We start from the raw sequence: 19552 nt of genomic DNA on the forward strand, positions 1-19552 counted from the left end.
AACAGATCGCATAGATCATAGCATGACTTACCAGAGGTTTGCAAAATCAGACAAGTATCTGTAAGGAGTACGGGTACCTCAGTTACTCTGCGCCAAGGCGGGAGGAAGGTGGACTAGGAGGTCTGCTGGGGTCTCCCTGAGTTATATTTCAAGCTGTTTCCCTCTGTCCTATTCTCTGATTCTAATTCTGGCTGTTACTTTCTGCTTTCAAAGGCCCCTTGCAGACGGGGATTTGGCAGGTGGAGAGCTGAACAAGGCTGCCCCAAGGTCAGACGGACAGATGATCGTCAGGCAGAAATACCGTAACGGGTCTGGGCCCACGAAACACCGGGGCACAGCAGTGATCCTCAGCCTCTGTGGAACTGACCTCGCCTGGAACCACCACCACCTCTGCTCTGCATTTAGAGCAGCGTCTGAGTAGTGTCCCAGGGGAGCAGCATCTCAGCCAAATCCCATTGCCATGGTGTCCTTCATACGGCCTTTATTTTTTCTAATGATTAGCTGCTTACATTTCGAGTGTTTATCTGACCATGCGTCTGAAGTAAGCAACTCCCCTGCTAGGCTCCTGCCCTCCTCGGGTGCTGTGTCCCTCAGTCCAAGTAAAGCTGGGATCGCTGCTCTGAAAATCGCTGCTCTGAAAATCGCTGCCCGGTGGTAACGCACGAGACACCCATAGCTACTGAACACTGACCTCTGCGTGTTGCGGAGGTATTTTGTTAGCTGTTGTACTTATCAAGTAACTGGATCGAGATCAGTCTCTTTCTCTGTGGTCTTTTGTGTCAAATCTTTCTGATAAAGAATAGTAAAATCCTTATTAAGTGGCCTTCAGAAGGAAGAAGCCAAAAAAAACCAAATTAAAATTTGACTTATGGCATTGCAGTAAATACGGAGAACTTTCACGGCCACTGAGATACAAAAGGTTTCTAAAAAACCAAACCAAACCAAAAACCAAACACACACAAACCCCCCAAAACAAAACACTTGTTTTCTGCTACTTCTCAGTATTTTAAAAAATAAAGACATTTCAAAGCAGGCACAGACAAAAGTCACAGCCCTTCCTCTGAATGTGTCATTGTGGTAATTGCAGTATCTTTCAGAAGTTTTCAGAAAGGTTGGCCAGAATGTGCCTACTCAGTGTAGTAAAATGCTAAGCAGAAACGTATTTACTGCTTGAGTAAGAAAAACCAAAGACACAGAACTACAAAGTGAGCAGTCTTTATTGTCCCAGTACATTCAATATACTGTGCAAAGCAAAACAAATATATTAAAGACAAGGTTAGAAAACATAATTCTTGACAACTGTATCTTGTATCAGGGACAAGCTGGGTAGACCAACATCAGCAGGCACGGCTTGCCAAGGCTCAGGACAAGCCATGTCTGTATCCCACAGGGGACAGGGAGGGATGACACCACTGTTCCTCACCTGGTGCTGCAGGAGCTGGGTGCACCCAGAGGCACCAGCTTTCTTCGGACCCCTACAGAACCAGGGTCTTCTCAGGAGAAGGCACTTGGCTAAAAGGCAGCTCTTACACTTCTGGGGATTAAGACTTCTGTGGAGGGAGCTTCTGACCAACTTCACCTAGGGTCAGCCGGCCTGGGAGCAGGGCTGGTGGCTGCAGAGGTAGCTCGACTCTCCTACCCTCTGTGACAGGCTGCACCGGGAAGAGGTGGATTACAGCAATACTTGGATCCTAGCAGCTTTGAAAGTGTCTCTTAAAGTTAATTTGTCCTCCTCCTAAAACTGAGCTCAGAGCAGAGCACTCATTGCTACACACAGACAATGCTGTCACATTCCAGGTTACACCGCACCAATTCATCTCCAGGTTTCGGTCTGTAACTGCTGGCCACAGAAGCGAGTGACAGCCCACATGGCAGTGTCAAGGGTCAGCGCTGCTTACTGCAAACATCTGCATTCATGTTAAAATGTGAGAAGGAAATCTTCCAGCAAAACCATTCTCAGGTGCTTACCTTGATGCCTAAAGATGAGTTTTAATGTTTTCTATACATGGATGGCAGTGGTACTTTTACCTGCTGTAGTACATCCTACCCCCCGCCCCGAAAAGTGTTGCCACTAATTACCTTCCAATATGTGGTGTTAGCAACGGTGAGGGAGGAAAGAGTTCTCCACTTTGTTTTCAGGGCAGTAGCAAAGTAGGTGGACCATGGTTTTCCACAGACAAGAGTTAATTTTCAATCCAGGTTTTAGCAAAATACCGTTTTCTCAGAGCTTTTAGTGACCTGTGCCATTTACATCAGCTTGTCTTCATACTGCAGCACCACGGGAGACTATTAACTTTAAGGCTTTAAATTTACTACTTCAGACTGACTGTACATTGTGATACGTATTGCTAAGTGATACACAGACTGCAGCTGACCTGTGAGAGGCCTACTAAGCTGGCTGTCAGGAAAACAGACATCTTCTATATGGTGCACTTTTCTTGGTATGTGGAAAGGTTTCATTATGCTCTGATATACACAGGTACCCTCTGCTTAAGAGTCTCCTACTCTGTGAACACCAGCAAAGCTGCAGTATCTATAATTTAGAATCAGGCGTACTAAACCATTTGTCATCTGTCTCAACAGCTGGAGAGGAACTTCTGAGGAGGAGACTGGTTACTTGCCCGCACACAGCACTGCTAAGAACTGCTCTGACTTCCCCTACCCGATCCTGAATGAAGTAGCCTTACTAACTGAAGCTGTTTGCTGCTGGTGGCTTTGGCATCAGTCGTCCAGCCTGAAAGGGGAAGATTTTCAGCAGCTTAGCTGCTGGCCACAAGTCAGATAATGAACTCGGTTTGCTATTAGCCTTTCAAATACACTCGCAAGGGGAAAAATACCCTGCAGGTTAAATGTTTTCTAAGGTCACAGAGAATCAAAATAAACTAGGAGCAGAACCAGCTTTTCAAAACTTTAATCCCTCCCCCCCAGTTCTCATTTCTCACCAAAAGAGAGGCTGATGAAATTTATGGCCAAAGGATTGGGAAGATTTTTTTAAGATTATTTAATCCACATGGCTTCAGTTTACAGTATAAAAACACAAGATGTCTGTTTATTAAGTTGATATCCAACTGTAGTCCATTTTTCTTATTTTTCGTAGCTCTTTTTCCTGGGATTTAGACAGTTTATACGTCACCTCACCTAGTAATTCCACAGGACTTGTCTCTTCTTGTTCCATGTCAGTAACATCTCTTTCCTCATCTGAATCATCCCCTGTTTTTTCACTTTCCATTTCTACTTCATCAGCAACTTCTTTTGCACTGTAACAGGAACATGATTGGAGACAAGCTAATTAATGAAATTAATGGGTACTTTCACGTACTATACTATCACACGCTATAGGAGAGATAAACTCTCATGCAAATAACTAAGTAAACATTAGTTCCCACATATTTTTTTAACCTCAGGCTGCTTACAAACTACTGTACTTCTCTTGCCATGTCAATTCCAAGCCAGTTTTTAAATAGCTGTCCCCTGTTTTAAGTAAACGTTAACCAAAAAAAAGACTTTCCTTTCTTGAAATGTAGTACATGTCAGGACATGCAGATCAGCATCATGTGAAGAATTATGATCTCACACTCCTACAGCATTAGAAACATTCAATACGCTGGTAGATGAACAGTATTCAAGAAGGCCATTCTTTTTCAAATTTAAAGGAGGTCACTCGATCTTAAAAACTGCTACAATACTAAGTGTGTTACCAGACAAGAAAAAGTTTGTTCTTTAAGCAAAGGGAGGTGCTTAAAACTGCTGCTCCCTTCTAACTTTGAGAGTTCAACTAGTGCTGAAGTGGAAAACTCACTTCCAAAGAAATACACAGAACAGCTACCATTTGTGATGTGGCAATTAATAGGATTAACTCAAACGTCTGTTGTGTAAATGTTTTGGATCTCATTAGGAGTGACCTGCACAGCAGAACAGCATTTGTCTCCTAAAAATCATCTGTTCTCTCTTCATCTACTCCTCACTCACAAAAGGTAAATTGTGAAACACGTATTGTATTGGCAAGGAAAATAAAACGGTTTAATATTGATAAGAAAATCTAAACAGCGATATATTCTTGTCATTCTTCAGAAGCTCAGTCCTACAGCCCTTATATGTAACTTTAAATGCGCAGTCATACCAATTACCAGTGTCAAAGTACAAGTTCTACACGTGCAAATATTTACACAGGCCACTAAACTCCGAAATTCTTCAGCACTGAAACTACACGCAAGTTTCTATGTATTTCCTGCATTAGATTTTTGCCTAAGAAAGCTAGCACAGCATAGCAGAACTGATTATGCTGCTGTTAGGGCAGAATACAACGCACATGCAAAAACCACTCAAACCGGTGGTTTTTTCCTGGGTAAACCTTGGGAGTGTAAACTATCCTCTCATGGTATTTACAAACTCAGAATGGCAGCTGATACCAGTAACACATTTTAATCTCTGGCTTGGCAGAGATTTCAGCAAACACTTCAAGAATAGATTACACAAAAAAATGCAAGCATTTAATTAGCTCCAGTATAAGTAACAAGATATTAATCCTAATACAGTACTACAGTCATAACCCCTGTGCCTGCATTCTTTTCCTAGAAGCATACATCTGTATCAGAGGAGCAAGCTACAACATATTCAAGTACCTATCAAACTTCTCCACTAAACTGGAATTAATGCATCGTAAGACAAGCTAAGCTAACTTTGTTCACAGTACACACTCATATATCGTAGCTAAATCAGGAATGAAATTTGAGTTCTAAACAAACTGTTAAGATTAAACCCAAGGACTTCTTGGTGTATCTAGAAAGCTACACCAAGAATTATGCAGGAACTTATCATAATATCAAATAAAGTTGAGAATCTGACATTTATCAAAAATACCACTAAAACATTAAATCCCTGGAATAAGTTGGATTTATGAAGCACATTTGAGTTCCAAAGGCAACGTCTTGCATACAAGCACATTATGACAACAGCAAAACCAACAGCAACAGAGCCAGTAGACTTAACGAGGCAGTCCATAAACCTCCCAAAACCTGAGTTGTTTTAAGAAAGAAATCTTGCCATAATGAAGTGTTCTACTAACTTACGTCAACAGAAGAACGAAGTGTGTTGGAAAACCAAAAAAAACAAATACGTACATAGTTAATACAACTTCAGTAACTAAGATTTCTTCAATTTTCCTTACCTTTTGTTTTCCTTGGAGATGAGCAATGAATTAATAAATATAGGGCAAAGGAAGGAAGCAGATGGCAAAACATGTGCTGGAGTGTGCAAGAGCTGAAAAGAGAAAACAGAAGCTTTAGGAAAGCTTGTTTGTCATGATTTTGTTTGTATGCTTACTGTAATCATTCCTACCTCTTTGACAGCAGGTGAATCTTGCTCTTGCTTATTCCGAACAACTACTTTTCCAAGGTCTATATCCTTCTGGGATCGCTGACATCTGTGCTTTCCTAACAGCAAGCTAAATGGAGTCACAGGAAGATTTTCTTCTACCGCCAGCTGGAAAAAGGTGAAAGTTTGAAGTAGAATTTTAGTGTCACAAATCTAAAAGTTTTATCCCATTTTGAATTACCACAATTCAGAGTCAACCTAAGCGAGAAAACTCTACACTCAAATTTAACTCAGCTGAGCCATTTGACTCATTCTCTGTCAGGCATCCTGAGAGAGATATTTCATTACACAAAGTAACAAAGACTCTCCAGGACCTGGATCAGGATTCAAGAAAAGCAGATTTTAGTTGGTTAACTAAATCAGTTGGTTAACTAATCAACATTCAAATATGGAAACTGGTGCATGAGCCAGAAAAATTAAGTATGGTGTTCAGATTTCACTTATGACTAAAAGATCACTTATAACACCAGCAGCACCTGCTGAGTGATTTAATTGTGTAACTGGAATGAAAACATGCCAATTTCCCTTCTGGCACCTTCCTAGATCAATATACCTTAATCTGAGTATCACGTTATCCCCCAACCCTCCAAAGAAACCAACTGCTTATAAACACATTCCCACTGGATTTCGTATTAGAAATGTATTAACTTCTTCTAGGATCTATTTTATCTAACCAACCAAATCAATCACGTGCTACTGTTTGTCTCTGTTCAGGAGGTATGAAACACTTCTCCAACATGATTTTAGAAGATCCAGTTTCTCAGACTAATTTTCCACAGAAGTGCATACTGGAATGCAATTCTGAAATCCCTGCTCACTGATAAGTCGTAATCGAGTGACAATCGTTCATCCTCGCCAGAAAGTGCAGTTCAGGCCACATGCAAGGTTTTAAGTGTTAAAGAAACCAAAATAAGGAAAGAGCTTATTAGAACATCAAGTGGTTTCACTTCATTTGTGTAACTTGAATGCTTTTAGAAAAGTGTAATTTTTTGTTCAGAGGAAAAGAGAAAAGAAAGGAGCAGCTTACCAATACTTATTTTTTAAAGGTTTTTACAAACGGCAATTCTGTCAAAAAAAAAGCAAATACAGAGTTCTGCCCCTTCAGCCAAGTGCCTATGACTCCACCATCTGGATCTGGCGTGCATTTTCATGACAGAAGGGAATTTGAATCTGACAAACTCAACACCAACTGACTTTTGAACTGCTCTGTACATCTCTGTCAGAACATCTGTAAGAGGTACCTGTTTGCTTGACGGTGTAAGCCTTTCTTCTAGAGACTTTGTGCTAAGCGTCATTAGCTCCTAAAACACAGAATGATGTAGCAGAGTTACAGTTTGTGAAACTGCTTTCCATATTTCCATACCTTGCTTACAGAAGCTTTGGACTGGCCCCAAAGCTTGTGTCAGTGAAGTGGAAGAGGCAAACACATCCATTCATCTTTATTTTACAAAGAAACTGAAAGGAAGGAGGAATGGACCTAGAGGCTCTAGATAGATTTGTTTTTTTTTAAACAAACAAAAAACCACTCACCCACATATTACAAGGAGTATCACAGGAAACATTTGGATAATCAGCAGTAATACAGTGTCTAGGTGGTTGTTTAAGTTAAACAGCATAAGCACCATTCTCAAATTATCTAGTTTCTTGTATGAATGAGGCAGCAGAAACTATTAGCAATAAAAAACCAGTAAATAATAAATTTTGAACTTAAGCTGTTCTGGCAGTCGAAAGCTTTTGACAAAGAACAAATACTTTTTTTTCCCCAGGAACTACCTGCCAGTCACTATTTCTTACTTGTGTATCCGTAAGAAAAAAGAGTTGGGATCTTTGTAGCCAAAGGTATTTTTCTAAGCCAACTGTTTCAGGTTCGTCTCTTGGAATGAAGGCAGCAAACTGGATCTTTTCTTCACAAAGATTCCTCTGGATATAGACTGGCCGTGGCTCATTTGGTTTAAACACAAACACTGCAAAACCAAGAATATTTTCTCTTTAAATCATGAAACGCTTACCTTCCTGGATACCTGTCAAAGCCCTGTGTATCATACGCAGTAAGGGCTGGACAGGATTGCTTATAAGCACTAGTTTGCAGGAATTATAATTGGATAACCTTACTGCATAATAGAAGGTGCCTTTCACAGTATTCCAATCCAGAGAACATACATGGAAATTAACTTTTCTGCAGAACAGTAGCTCTAGGAGAGTAATCATAATTCACAGTCAAAGCTCTAAAACGTAGCTGTACAGTTCAATCACTGTTTTGCCTTTACAGGAGAGCGCCAAGAACATTCAAAACCCTCTCCCAGAGACCATGGTTCACCCTGTGCTACATCTTGTACTGGAGACCAACAGTTGGCAGAAAAGATGAGGAACCAACATGCTTTACTTGACTGCTGCTGTCAAACATGGCTGTTTTCCACAGGTGCAAACACAGACTCAAATCTGTCTTAAGGCTTTCATGAAGCTGAATTCTAAGAAAACCTTTTCCAGAAATTATGCTTTCACAGTTTTAAATTTCAGTGACTATTACTTGTCAAAGAAGCCTTTGTACTTACAGCTGGACTCTTTTGAGAGCCATGAGACAGCAGCAATATATTCTGAAAGGGGATCAGGTTGCAGAACCAAGATGTTGAGGTGGGCACTCCATTCCACTGAAAAGCAAACACAGAAACAGCCAGACATGAAAAGGCAGCATTCAGTTCCATCCCACTACTTTGCCAAAGAAAAGGTCAAACAGGAATTACACATAGGGCCTTAACCTCTGGAAGAGGCATGCAAGTTCACTTACTCCCAGAGGAATAAGAATACATAAATACTATCAACTTCTACACAAATGTAGGAAATACTAACTGTTACTGTGTATCAGTCATCTTAGAATTTACTATGCACATGCACACAAAGCACATGCACGCTGGACCAGATACTATCTTGACTGAAGCACGAAAATTATTACACTTCCACAGGACATTTTGTTGTGGGTCAAGCTGGAATGAAACCAGAATTATTTTAAGGTTTCACAGTAAATTCAAGTGTCAAGTGTTACTACTCTAGCATGTTTAAGCTGATCTTACATGAACAACTGAGCAGGTTCCAGCAACACAGAAATCCATAATCAGTGGCACCAATAAGGTACTTGCAACACGTTTGTCTCCCAAAGCAGATGCTCCTACAGAAGTAAGAAGTCAGAACAAGTTAGTGACCTTCAGATTTCATCTGCTTCTCTATGTAGTAATGATTCACAAATCACAAAGACATTCAGTTAAGATTTAGTTCTGACATTTAAAGCAGGAGAAATTTGCTTTTTGCTTTCACCTCTAGTGGCATGAAACTTCACACACAACCAGGTAGGCCTGGGAGATTTAGAAGTTTGCATAAATCTATAAGGATTACATGTTCCTACAACTTTCTGATTTCAAGGAGTGATTTTAAGCTCTTGAGTAAGTTACAAAACTGTACTAGTGAGTATTCACACTGGGACTGGAAAATAAATTCTGTATTTAAAGAATTCCTACTATTGTTCTAAGCACTAGGAACAGAGTAGTAGAAAAAATAAGTTGTTCTTATAGTCTGCTCCAACTGAAGGAAGTGTGTGATTTGTTTTCACTTATTTTAATTTTTAATTTTCTTGTCTGAGAATGACAGAACAGCCTTTTGATTTCCAATGCTATAGAGTATTTTCAAAAAAACCTAATATGGGACAGAATTTCTCTACTAAAACATAGCCCTTTGAAGTTACGGAATTAATACAGTCATTGAATATAGTTCTAGAGTAACTTATTTCCTTTTAATATAGCATATAGTAAAGGCTACAAAAGGAGCAGCTTGCCACAGCACCAAGGTGTCAAGAGAAGGCTTCCCCACAGATACAGCAGAGATGCAGCTGCATGCCTCCCACTATCTTCCTACAGACCTGTGTTAGAATGAAGTTTCTCAATTTCTAATCTTAGAAGGCCAGTATAAACAAAATGGACTTGATCACACAAAAGAAAAGCTTACAAACATACACATAAAAGCATCGCAGTAAGAAATCTCTCTCTATTTCTATGACTCTTTATGTCAGTCTTTAAAACGTTGTGACCTCGCAGTGTCTTGCTTTGGAAGTGGGTATATGAAGCACTTCTAACGTTACTGCAGTAATGACTTTGAGAAGCAAGTTTGAGAAGCAGTTAGAAAAACCTTAAAGAGAATGCTAAAGTAAGTTTGTAGCATTTTCCTGTTTCAGCAGTTTTTAGGTACAGTCTATGCACCAGATCTCTAAGTATGTGAGCCAGTGAGGTCACCTACTGCCCTATTTTTTCAAGAATATCATAACAAAAATGTTACTTCACCTGGATCAGAAACTGCTGTATATCTGCATAGTTCGGGAAGCTCAATATTAAGCCTGTCCTATTCTCTGAGTCTCTACCTTTTATCTCTACTATCAACCTATGAAATCCTCGTTAACCTTACACAACAGAACAGTATCTAGACCTACAGGATGTCTTTTATCACGGCAGCACACAATGAAGCATGCTGGGAGAGTCTGCCAGGCAAATATGGATTTTCCAACAGAGGTGAGAAAGGATCAGGATATCTATTTTATAAAACAAATAATAAGATTAATATGGCTTTATGGTCTATCTATATAATTTCTATTTGTATGCATGCATACATGAATAAAGACCAAACTAATTGTATCTGTTTAATTTCATTCACTTTGATTCATACCTATCTTAAAGAGAAGGGCTATTAGCAGACTGTATACCAAATGATACATATATGAGTATGGGAGGTACAGGAGGCATAAGGAAGTAAAAAGATAAAAGTGCAAAGCTTGATCTTATTACTTTTAACAGTAAGTTACCAACCACCTAAAAGCCATTTTAGAGTCTTTTCTAGATATGAACTTAAGACTGTTAAATGAAATGTTTATATGAACATATACAGGGTCTTGGACTACTATGAATTGATTCTTCCTGTTCCAAGTAGGACCTAAAAAGCCAGATGAAAAACATACCTCATTTTTCCAGGTGGATGGCAAAATGTACACTTAAGATCCCAAGTAACTGAATCCCATACAGTGACAGTTTCTTCAAAGCTGACAGCGAGCAATGAGCCATCTTCTGAGAAACAGCAGTTAGTAGCTTGGTAGTTGTGGTAGCTGCCTACAAAATCACAGCTCCAGCTCACACGTTGCTGTGCTGCATTGAATAAACAAGCTAGTTAATCGAAGTTTATACATGAAGAAAGAAGAATTCAAGTATTAGGGCTGCAAAACAGGCTCAAGAGCAAGAGAGTTTTGTTTCAGAAGGCTTACATTTTTGAGTAGAGAGAATCTGTACTACTAAGTGCAAGAAACATCTAATAGGTTTTCCATTTGTCCTCAGTTCTGCATTTGAAAAGTGAATCCTGACACTGACACAGTACAATATTCCTGTTTACTTTGCCAACTACATTAACTGTGCTCTCAAATAGGCAAATGTTAGATAAAAGAAAAAAAAAGATAAGTAGGCAGATAGAACATTTAGTGTTCTGAAGCATACTGTTATTTTAAAACTGTAGCAAGAACATGAGCATTACTAAAAATCTGAACACAGGTTGCCTTAGGGTTCATTTACATAAAGTATGAGGATCACAAACTGCCCCCTCAGCATGCTTCCTAGTCTTGGTTAACCTGCCAGTGCATTGAGTTGGGATACCTTTCCCATTGTTGGTAATTACCATAAAATGAACAAAAGCAAATAGATGTACTTACCACATAACATACGTTTCCCAGTATACATAAACTCATACAGTATGCTTTTGAAACATATGAGTAGGGTGAAGAAAGAAAGGAACATCACCCTATGCTAAGATATCCTTTATATAATGGCTACAAGTTGATGATTAAAAGAACTGCCTATAAAAAGTCAGAAACAATTCACCACTTTAAACTGCATGGCACCATCTAGAGGCACAGCCAGAGACCTGCTGCAAATAAAAACATGCCAGAGTGCATATTCTACTTGTGAGTTCAATAGTTTCTTAGTATTTGCTGCACAGAAGCTGCAGCATGTGAAACTTTCTACCCGAGCACTCCCACCCTGTCCACCCTGGGCAAATACACCACAGAAGTCAGCACTAATTTGTACTTTTACACATGCCATGAAACAGAACTCTGTAGAGTCACTTGAAAAACAAATGCACAGACAGACAAAAAACACCCCGATGAGACCAGTCAGCAGATTCAAAACTATCTTGTTGAAGAAAACAGACTCCGTTAGGTTTCATCCTCAGCCACACTGTACTCAAGATCAAAGTATCTGCTCATTAAGATATAATCTAGGCTTAGAATCATCTACAATCAAAAAAAGAATAAGAAAAAAGTCTTTCAGATACCATTGAGGGAGTTGCTACTAAGTAAATACATGCATAAATCCTAGTAAATTAACACAAGCTTTTGTTTTCCTTCTCATAAGCAGCCACTGTTGAGAAGCAAAGAACCTGGAAAGAGAAAGTCAACCTGGTAAAAGTAGATTTGCCAAATGGGAACCTTAGTAGTTCAAAAGTACTTCTGAACATGTTCTCACCTGCCCACGAAAACACAAACACAGTACCAAACTGCAAGCAGTTCAGCAAGACCACTACCACATCTATTTGGGAATATGAAGAGTCAAGACACTCAAGTGGCAGGAAAGTTCCAGCTCACTGAAGTGTGCCTGGCACCGTAGTAACATTTAAGGTAATTATGAAGCAAGAAATCTTTTGTGTTTCTCATCCAAAAGCATACAGAGTAATACATATCCCTCAGATGTTCTGTCTGAAACAAGTGAAACACCAGCATGCATTTAGAGAGGTGAAGTATGGTTACATGAGTATCCTGGAAGTGGATCCTAAATATCCATTTTAGGACTTTCAAATATCTAACAGGAAGGAAGGATGCTCGAAAAAATGAACTCTGAAGTGGTGGAGCTACAGAACGGCTAAATGCCATTTTATTTTACACTGTCAGAACAGCATATCACATTTCCCCATCCTGCTACCTTGAGCAGAAGTCTCAAATTAAGACTATACCCAGAGGAATGACAGAAATCCATTTCCCCAGCATGGAAAACTCATTTCCATAAACAACCCTCTAAACAATCGACACAGGCTGCCACACGCTCCTGCAGCAGGCTTGGTAGGGTCTTTGCTATTTCAGGAACAATCCCTCCCCACCCATAATACTGCAAAACTGTGAGAGAATTCCATCACAGAGGATGCTCAGGAGAACAAAACACTCCATGCAACAGCAGAAACAGATAAATGCATGGTACTCGAGGGCCTAGTTCAGAAAGGATGAAGTTAGGGTCAGAATTTCTAGAGCATGTTACGAAGTGGCAAGTAAGAGCAAGTTATGACAATACTTACCTTCTGGATCAGTGTCTTCTACCATCACCCAGACTTTAAACATACAGTCTCTGCCAGCTGTTACCAATATCAGAGAGTCATCTTCCAATCCATCTATGTCACGAAAGCACATGTCTGTTATGTGGTCCTCATGGGGCATAGTTATTCTAGTATTCAGCTTAAAGCTATAGGAAAAGAAAACAGAAACTTTCCATTTTATTTCATTGGAACTTGGGGAAGATTTCAGTTCAAGATCATTCTGGAAGGGGCGAAGAGAAATCAAAGCAGCTTCCTATTCACTTCCACACAGCAGGAGACTGTAGTCCAGCACTGAGAAAGGATTATTACTAAGCAAGCATCACTCTCAAATATTCAGTCTGAACTCGGGGCAGTCTTTCCAGTACTGAAGACAATCAGTCACACAGCTGCTACACAGATCAGCTTTATTTTCCTTTGTTGAACTTATACAGAAAGAAAACCAGGGAAAGTGTACAAACCAAATGTCTGTGTTACCTACAGAAAAAAAAACAACCACCAAACAGTAGTCATAATCTTCTCCATCCTAGAAGGACTAATTGATTAATGATGGACTAGACAGAGGTGGGAAAACTGTACAGCTACAGAACCATTCTGTCAAGTGCGTAATTTTTAATACCAAGTAAATATGTGAACAACCCTCTAAACAATCAACACAGGCTGCCACGTGCTCCTGCAGCAGGCTTGGTAGGGTCTTTGCTAAAATCTTATGGTTAAAATAGTCCATCTGATTAACATAAGCAAATTATGATTCAGAGCAATTATTTCCCATCTGTATTTACTGCAACTCTGCATCATTTCAGATGCATGTAGCATGCACAGTAAACTCTCCCTAGGGTCTTCTCTAGAATTTTATTAGTTGATCTGGAAAAACTCTACCTTTGCAAGACAAAGCCTGTGTAAATATTCATGCGATACTTTAGATTTTGACACCTAGAAGGCCAGCTTTATTATTGTTACCTTTGTGTTGTTTCATCATAGAACCACAGCTTCAACTGTAACTCGGGGTCAGTTACTTCTTCTCTTTCTTCTACTGTTGCCAGCCACTTGCCTTGTGCACTAAATGCAACTTTTACCAAGTCAGCTTGGTTTAAACCTGCCTGGTGAATGTACTGTCGCTGCACAACATCCAACTGCAAAACAACAAGACCAAAACTAGATTTCAAAAGTCAAGTGTAGATTTAGAGATATCATTCATAAAACCACAGAGAAAGCACCTGAAAGCACGTATGAGAACTGACTGGACTGTGGCATTAAAAAAAATGTGGGCAAAGCATAATTAGGGCATGGACATTCCACAATAATGCTAAGTGTAGGAAAGAAGAAAAAAAGAAAGATCATTTAGAGGGATTTTACCTAGAATTTTTTTAACATTTAAAAGCAACACATTTTTCAGAAGTATTTACTCAACTGTCAACATTTAGCTATGTTCAGCAAGTAACAAGTTTGCAAGAAAGCTGAAAACATTTCAGCTTGGAATCCAATCTTGTGGTATAGCTGCTCGTTTTTTCCCTGTTCGCCATATCATGTCTTCAAATGAATTCTGATGCATCGCTTACTTGACTTAGTTAAAGTTTTAGTACAAGCCCATCCAACTTACACTGAACAGCTGTTGGTCACTCTGTAGACAATAGAACTGCAAGTGGCCAGGCTCTCCATTCAGGACCAAAGCTTTAGTTCTAGGATCAACCACTAGACCAGTCTTGACATCTGGACCTGGAAACAAGAATCAGATGACATATGACCTAAGACAGGAAGTGACATATTCTGCCCTCTAAGTGGAAGACAAATTTTATTGCACTTACTTTTGATTAACCCTTGAATACTTTTGGAAAATCTTAGGTTGCTGTTGATTATTGTAATTCCTGAAAGGAAAAGCAGATAAAGTCTCGCAAAAGACATCTACAGTGTAACCACATCTCACCGTGGAGAAGAGACCTTAACCAACCAGGTTTATAGGATTAAATACATCTCTCAGTTTATGACCCCCCTACACCAAGGTGGAAAGCCAAGTTACAGCAGTTGCTAGACAAATTCAGAGAACTGATGAAAGAGCAAAGGATCACTTCAAGCATCTGTTCTTTCTGATCAATATTGAACCTTTACGTAGCATCTAGTTAATTCATCTGAAACTAACAAAGTAAAGCTCATACAGCTTTGCATTCCATTTTGCGTTAGGTGATACTTCAAATGTTTTGGCTTACTGTTGTCTGTATGCAAGGTGCAGCAGAGTGAGCCATCACATGACATGGAGATGCACTCAATAGCAGATCCCAAACGAGGAAGGAAATCCTTCTGACAGTCTGATTCATTGTGCCACAGAACTAGAACAGATTCAACTCCGCCACTCATCAAGCTGGTTCCTTTTCCAGTAATAAAAATATAGTTATAGGTTTTGCTTTAAAATGTATCATCAGCATACATGTTTACAATGACAGATAAACACAGATTTCCCAAAAACCTTTCTTAAACTGCCACATCCAAAATGATTATTCCCCATATATAGCCTGGGCAACACACACAGATATGCTTCTCATTATGCCACGTTAAATTGCTAGAGAAACTAGGATTAAGTAACAAGAATTTGTGCCTACAGTAAAATTTAAACAGTGCATCGGGAGCAGTGGATCCCACCACTTTCTGAATCAGCAGAGTATTTGTATTAGAATATAGCTGAACTGTTCTCCTTCTATCAGAAGTTCTTTGCAGTGAGAAATACCCTAAAAAGAATAGCCCAGGTCACACAATTCATGTGAAGTTTAACCATATTTTTTTTCCACTAGGTCTGAACTTGGACAAGACTGGCTTGTTTTATTTGGATGCAAATACAACTCTGGCAAGACTCATCAGTATTACTGATGAAGGGGATGTGGTGGGGGGGAAGTGGAGGTGGGGGGAAAAGTGGTAAAAGGAGAGGTCAGATTTTGCATTTCACCACAGAAGGTAGATATCTGACATTACGAATACCAATCAAAATATATGTAAAAAAATAACAACTGCTTCCATTTTTTATTTCAGATCCTTTCTGGAAACATTTACAATTCTAGAAATTAATTTGTTACTGAGTGGACAAACTCGAACTTCTATTGATTTTTCACTCCCTGCTGCAACTTAGGGGTTTTGTTGTTGTTGTCGTTTTTGTTTGGATTTTTGGTTTTGGGTTGGTTTTTTTTTCTACTCACCCTCCATAGAAAAAGCCAGATCCATGACAGTGTCATGATGCCAGTGCAGTGTGGAAAATGTGTACTCTTTCTTGTGGTAGAAATTCCTCCTGTGTAGGAAAAACTTTAAGCACAGCATCAACAGAGCAAACAAAAGGAAATACTGAATTGAATCAATGTTACAGTTTGAGCTAAGTAGAATTAATTCTCTATTTAGTGATTCTACTTCTTCAGATAAGTCTCTTCAAAGTGACTGTACTTTCTGAAACTAACGGCACGTCTTTCCAGACAGGGTCCACTTCTACAGCTAATAGTGCTTGATGTTCATAGTTCCTATTAGGTATGGTATGTAAATACAGCTCTTGATTATCCTTGTGCCTATGGAGACCAAGGCCACTGCTACATCATGGGTGCTGTACTGGGGTGCCATGAGGTGTCGCATCTGCACAGAGGAGCAGACAGGACAGATGACCCAAAACTGACCAACAGGGTATTCCATCCCACATACATCATACTCAGTATAAAGCTGAGGGATCACGAGGGTTAAGCCCTTCTCTTTTTCTTGTCTTCTTCACTTCTTCTGGCATGGTCAATGTCTGAGCACAACCCTGCAAGTTTGTTTGCCTTTGATCCAGATCTGTGTGTTCCTGAATCCTGCTTCTACCTGCTGTCGAGTCCAGTCTGAGACTTTTCCAGTGCCCTGCTCTGCAGAGCCTCTGGTGACATAATTGTCAATGAAGGGGGGAGGAGGGACTAGGGGGAGGATTTTATATTTGTTTTGTATATATTTCGTTATTTTCCTATTTACATTTTGTAAGAGACTGAAAGAGTTAATGCCTCAAACATTGTGGCAGGGCAGGTCCTGCATAACAAAAGCTGCAAGTTCTGCTCTGCAAAAAGAAGAAAAGAAGTGCTGGAAGGAGGGAGGGCAGGGGCACCTGCCTGTGGAGGACTCCGGATATGCAGTTCTAATGTGGGGAAGGGGCTCCCGACTATGCTCCCCCCCGGCCCCTCCCCAAATACATACATAGGAAGGCACCTGCGCAGCAGCCTGGAGGGCCTGGACTGTATAAAAGGCACAGACTCAGAGAGCCACCTGCATGAGCCCACCATGTGCCCACCGCTGGTGTCATCATCATGGGATCAAAAGACGGTGGTATCTTTCCTTATCTTTTTTTCCTGTTGCTCTTTTCTTACAAAAAGGCACCTCCTAAGAACCCACACTACCAATGGCTTTTACGTTTTCCAAATTGTTCACATTAAAACATTTAACTGATCGTTTGGTGTCGGCTCACCTTAATTTAGCCTGAGGGGATTTACAGAACTTTAGTCACTCTCCTCCTCCCACTGAGGTGGGGCGCAACACATTATTATCCTTCCGTGTTACTGTTTCATTAAACCTGCTAGTTTTCTTGTTTTTCTCCCTTATTCTCTTTTTCCTTCCCCTTCTGGGGAGGTGAGAGGGGTTAACAGAGAGCATCTGTCCACCATTTAGTGGCCGGTCCAGCCCAAAACCACAACAATCAAGTATCCTCTCCTCTAACTTCTGGAGTTTCTCCTATGCTCTAGTGATGCAAAGGGAGGGAAAGAACGATGCTAGCAGGTCTTCAGTGCCTTCCTGGTGCATACTGTGCATCTTAGACACACACCGAGGAACTCAGCACTGCAGAGCAACTTGGCAAGCATATTGTTCTCAACCACACAATTCCACTAGCGGGCTCTCCCTAGGACTGACTTGCCCATAGTTATTTCAGCTGCTTCTGCATTACCTTTTTCAAATACAGTTTAGAGGCATGCAGCATAGCTTAACAGGAATATTTTCCCATTTGACACTAAACTGAAGCCATACCCTGCAGTCAATGTCGCTACTGCAGGTTCACATTCTTTGCTTATTTTGTCTTCTGTAAACAGCAATGCTATGGGCGAATTGGACTGCTTTGCTCAGATTTCACTTAATTTCTATGGTCACATTAGTTTACGAGGTACACAGTGCAAACAAAGTGTGCATACCAGAGGCGAATCTTTCCATTGGCATGGCCAGTTGCAATACAGTCCTCCGTAGGGTGGCATGCTACGCAGGTGAAGTGATTGTTCCCACTTTTTGTCTTCGCTGCACTTACAGAAAACCTTCAAGAGTTAAAAAAGTAACTTTAATTATGGGAATTGTTTTCTGTTTGGTCGTTTTGTTGTTTGTTTTTTTTAAACAAAGCTTTAAAAGGATCAGCTAATGCATACAAAAATAATTCTGAGTAGCAGAATTAAACATCTCCAAGTTGCTACAGTCACATGCACCCTCCAAAAAAATAGTGACAGACTTATTTTTCTCTTATTTCATTAGTTCTTTGCCTTCAATCTAGCTGAAAGATTTTTCCTTTTTTCTCTCTTTCTTCTTCCACCTCCCCTTGCTCCCCCTGCCCGTGTTTTGGCCCTGACCAAACTATATCCCTTTTTTCAGTCCAGAATCAGCCTAAGCATTTACCTGATAAAAACACATGCTTGAGCTGAAAAGATAAGCTACCAGTGCCACCACACCACCTCATTCTCCACCTCTACGGGAAACATCTTCTATACTGACTACACTCCATCCAGCTTAAGACCAAACGGTTGCTGACAAATATAAGATAAAGCATGCACACATCACCAGTTAACATTTATGTTACATTAAGACTGAATCAATGCCTGATAATTTCATTCATACCTGTTCAAGTGTTTCTGTTTAAAAAAATAAACTTGGAGAATAGCCTCCTTCACTGATGCCACGTATTCACCCTGTTATAGGAAAACAACAACTTGAGACATACTGATTATGTTCTTACACATGAAAGAAAGAAAACAAATCATGTTTCACTACAAAGTAAATAAAACTGAAGATAACATATAAGCTGATGTTATGTAAATATTTTCCTATTATAAGTGTTCTTTTTTTATAAAGGATAGGTCTTACACAGATTCATTTAACTTCTGTTTTGTTTCAGTGTATAAAAACATAAAAAGCATATAGTTCATTCGAGAAAAAAAAACAAACCACAAACAAAAACAAAACCCCCAAATCAACCCAACAGAAGAAAAAGTCCCAAAAGGCAACCATACTTCTCTTCCAAATGCAATTCGCTTCGGTGACGCATCCACACCATCCAAAACCACCAACAATTCTTTGGCTTCCAAATCTTGGCCTGCTGCTTTTGTCAGCTTAACTGAGACCAGCTGGAATGTATCTGAACAAGGAAAAATCTGTTATCCAAAGACTTTTATGATCAAGTTTAGGTATGCCCCTTACAAAGGAGATTTATACCCCTTCTACCTTAAAACTAGCATGTTAGTACCTTCCAATATTTTTTATAAGTTGGAAAAGTTTGTAATACCTTTCAAAAAACAATTGTTTCAGATATATATTGAAGACTGAAGATTAAATGGCAGATACCAGTGCAACTGTAATCAGAAACAAAGCAAAATTGCATATTTGCTCTTGCTCTGAAGTGACATTTGTAGCAATATAGTAAGAGTAACGTCAAGTTATATTTATACTTATTTCAGACAAAATTCTAGGAAAAAAATATCTAAGCACACTGATAAATAGGACAAGTCTATTTATGTTAATACTGCTTAAGGTATAGCATAGTGTCCTCCTGGAGAAGCTG

The 19552-nt window shown here is 39.7% G+C and overlaps 1 protein-coding gene across 1 annotated transcript; it reads right to left on the reverse strand.

Annotated features, from left to right (window-relative positions):
* Positions 1-3052: 3052 nt before the first annotated feature.
* Positions 3053-19129, reverse strand: WDR75 (WD repeat domain 75; the record flags this gene model as incomplete). The annotated part of the gene is made up of 17 exons (XM_010184579.1): positions 3053-3257; positions 5168-5259; positions 5338-5481; positions 6615-6674; positions 7168-7337; positions 7926-8021; positions 8442-8536; positions 10367-10550; positions 12739-12902; positions 13714-13886; positions 14354-14469; positions 14559-14618; positions 14958-15116; positions 15936-16024; positions 17925-18041; positions 18613-18683; positions 19005-19129. Coding segments are annotated over 17 exons (2120 nt in total), but the record flags the coding sequence as incomplete, so codon positions are not given.
* Positions 19130-19552: the final 423 nt, after the last annotated feature.

Source organism: Mesitornis unicolor, unplaced genomic scaffold (assembly GCF_000695765.1).
Source record: "Mesitornis unicolor isolate BGI_N332 unplaced genomic scaffold, ASM69576v1 scaffold8105, whole genome shotgun sequence".
Taxonomy (NCBI): domain Eukaryota; kingdom Metazoa; phylum Chordata; class Aves; order Mesitornithiformes; family Mesitornithidae; genus Mesitornis; species Mesitornis unicolor.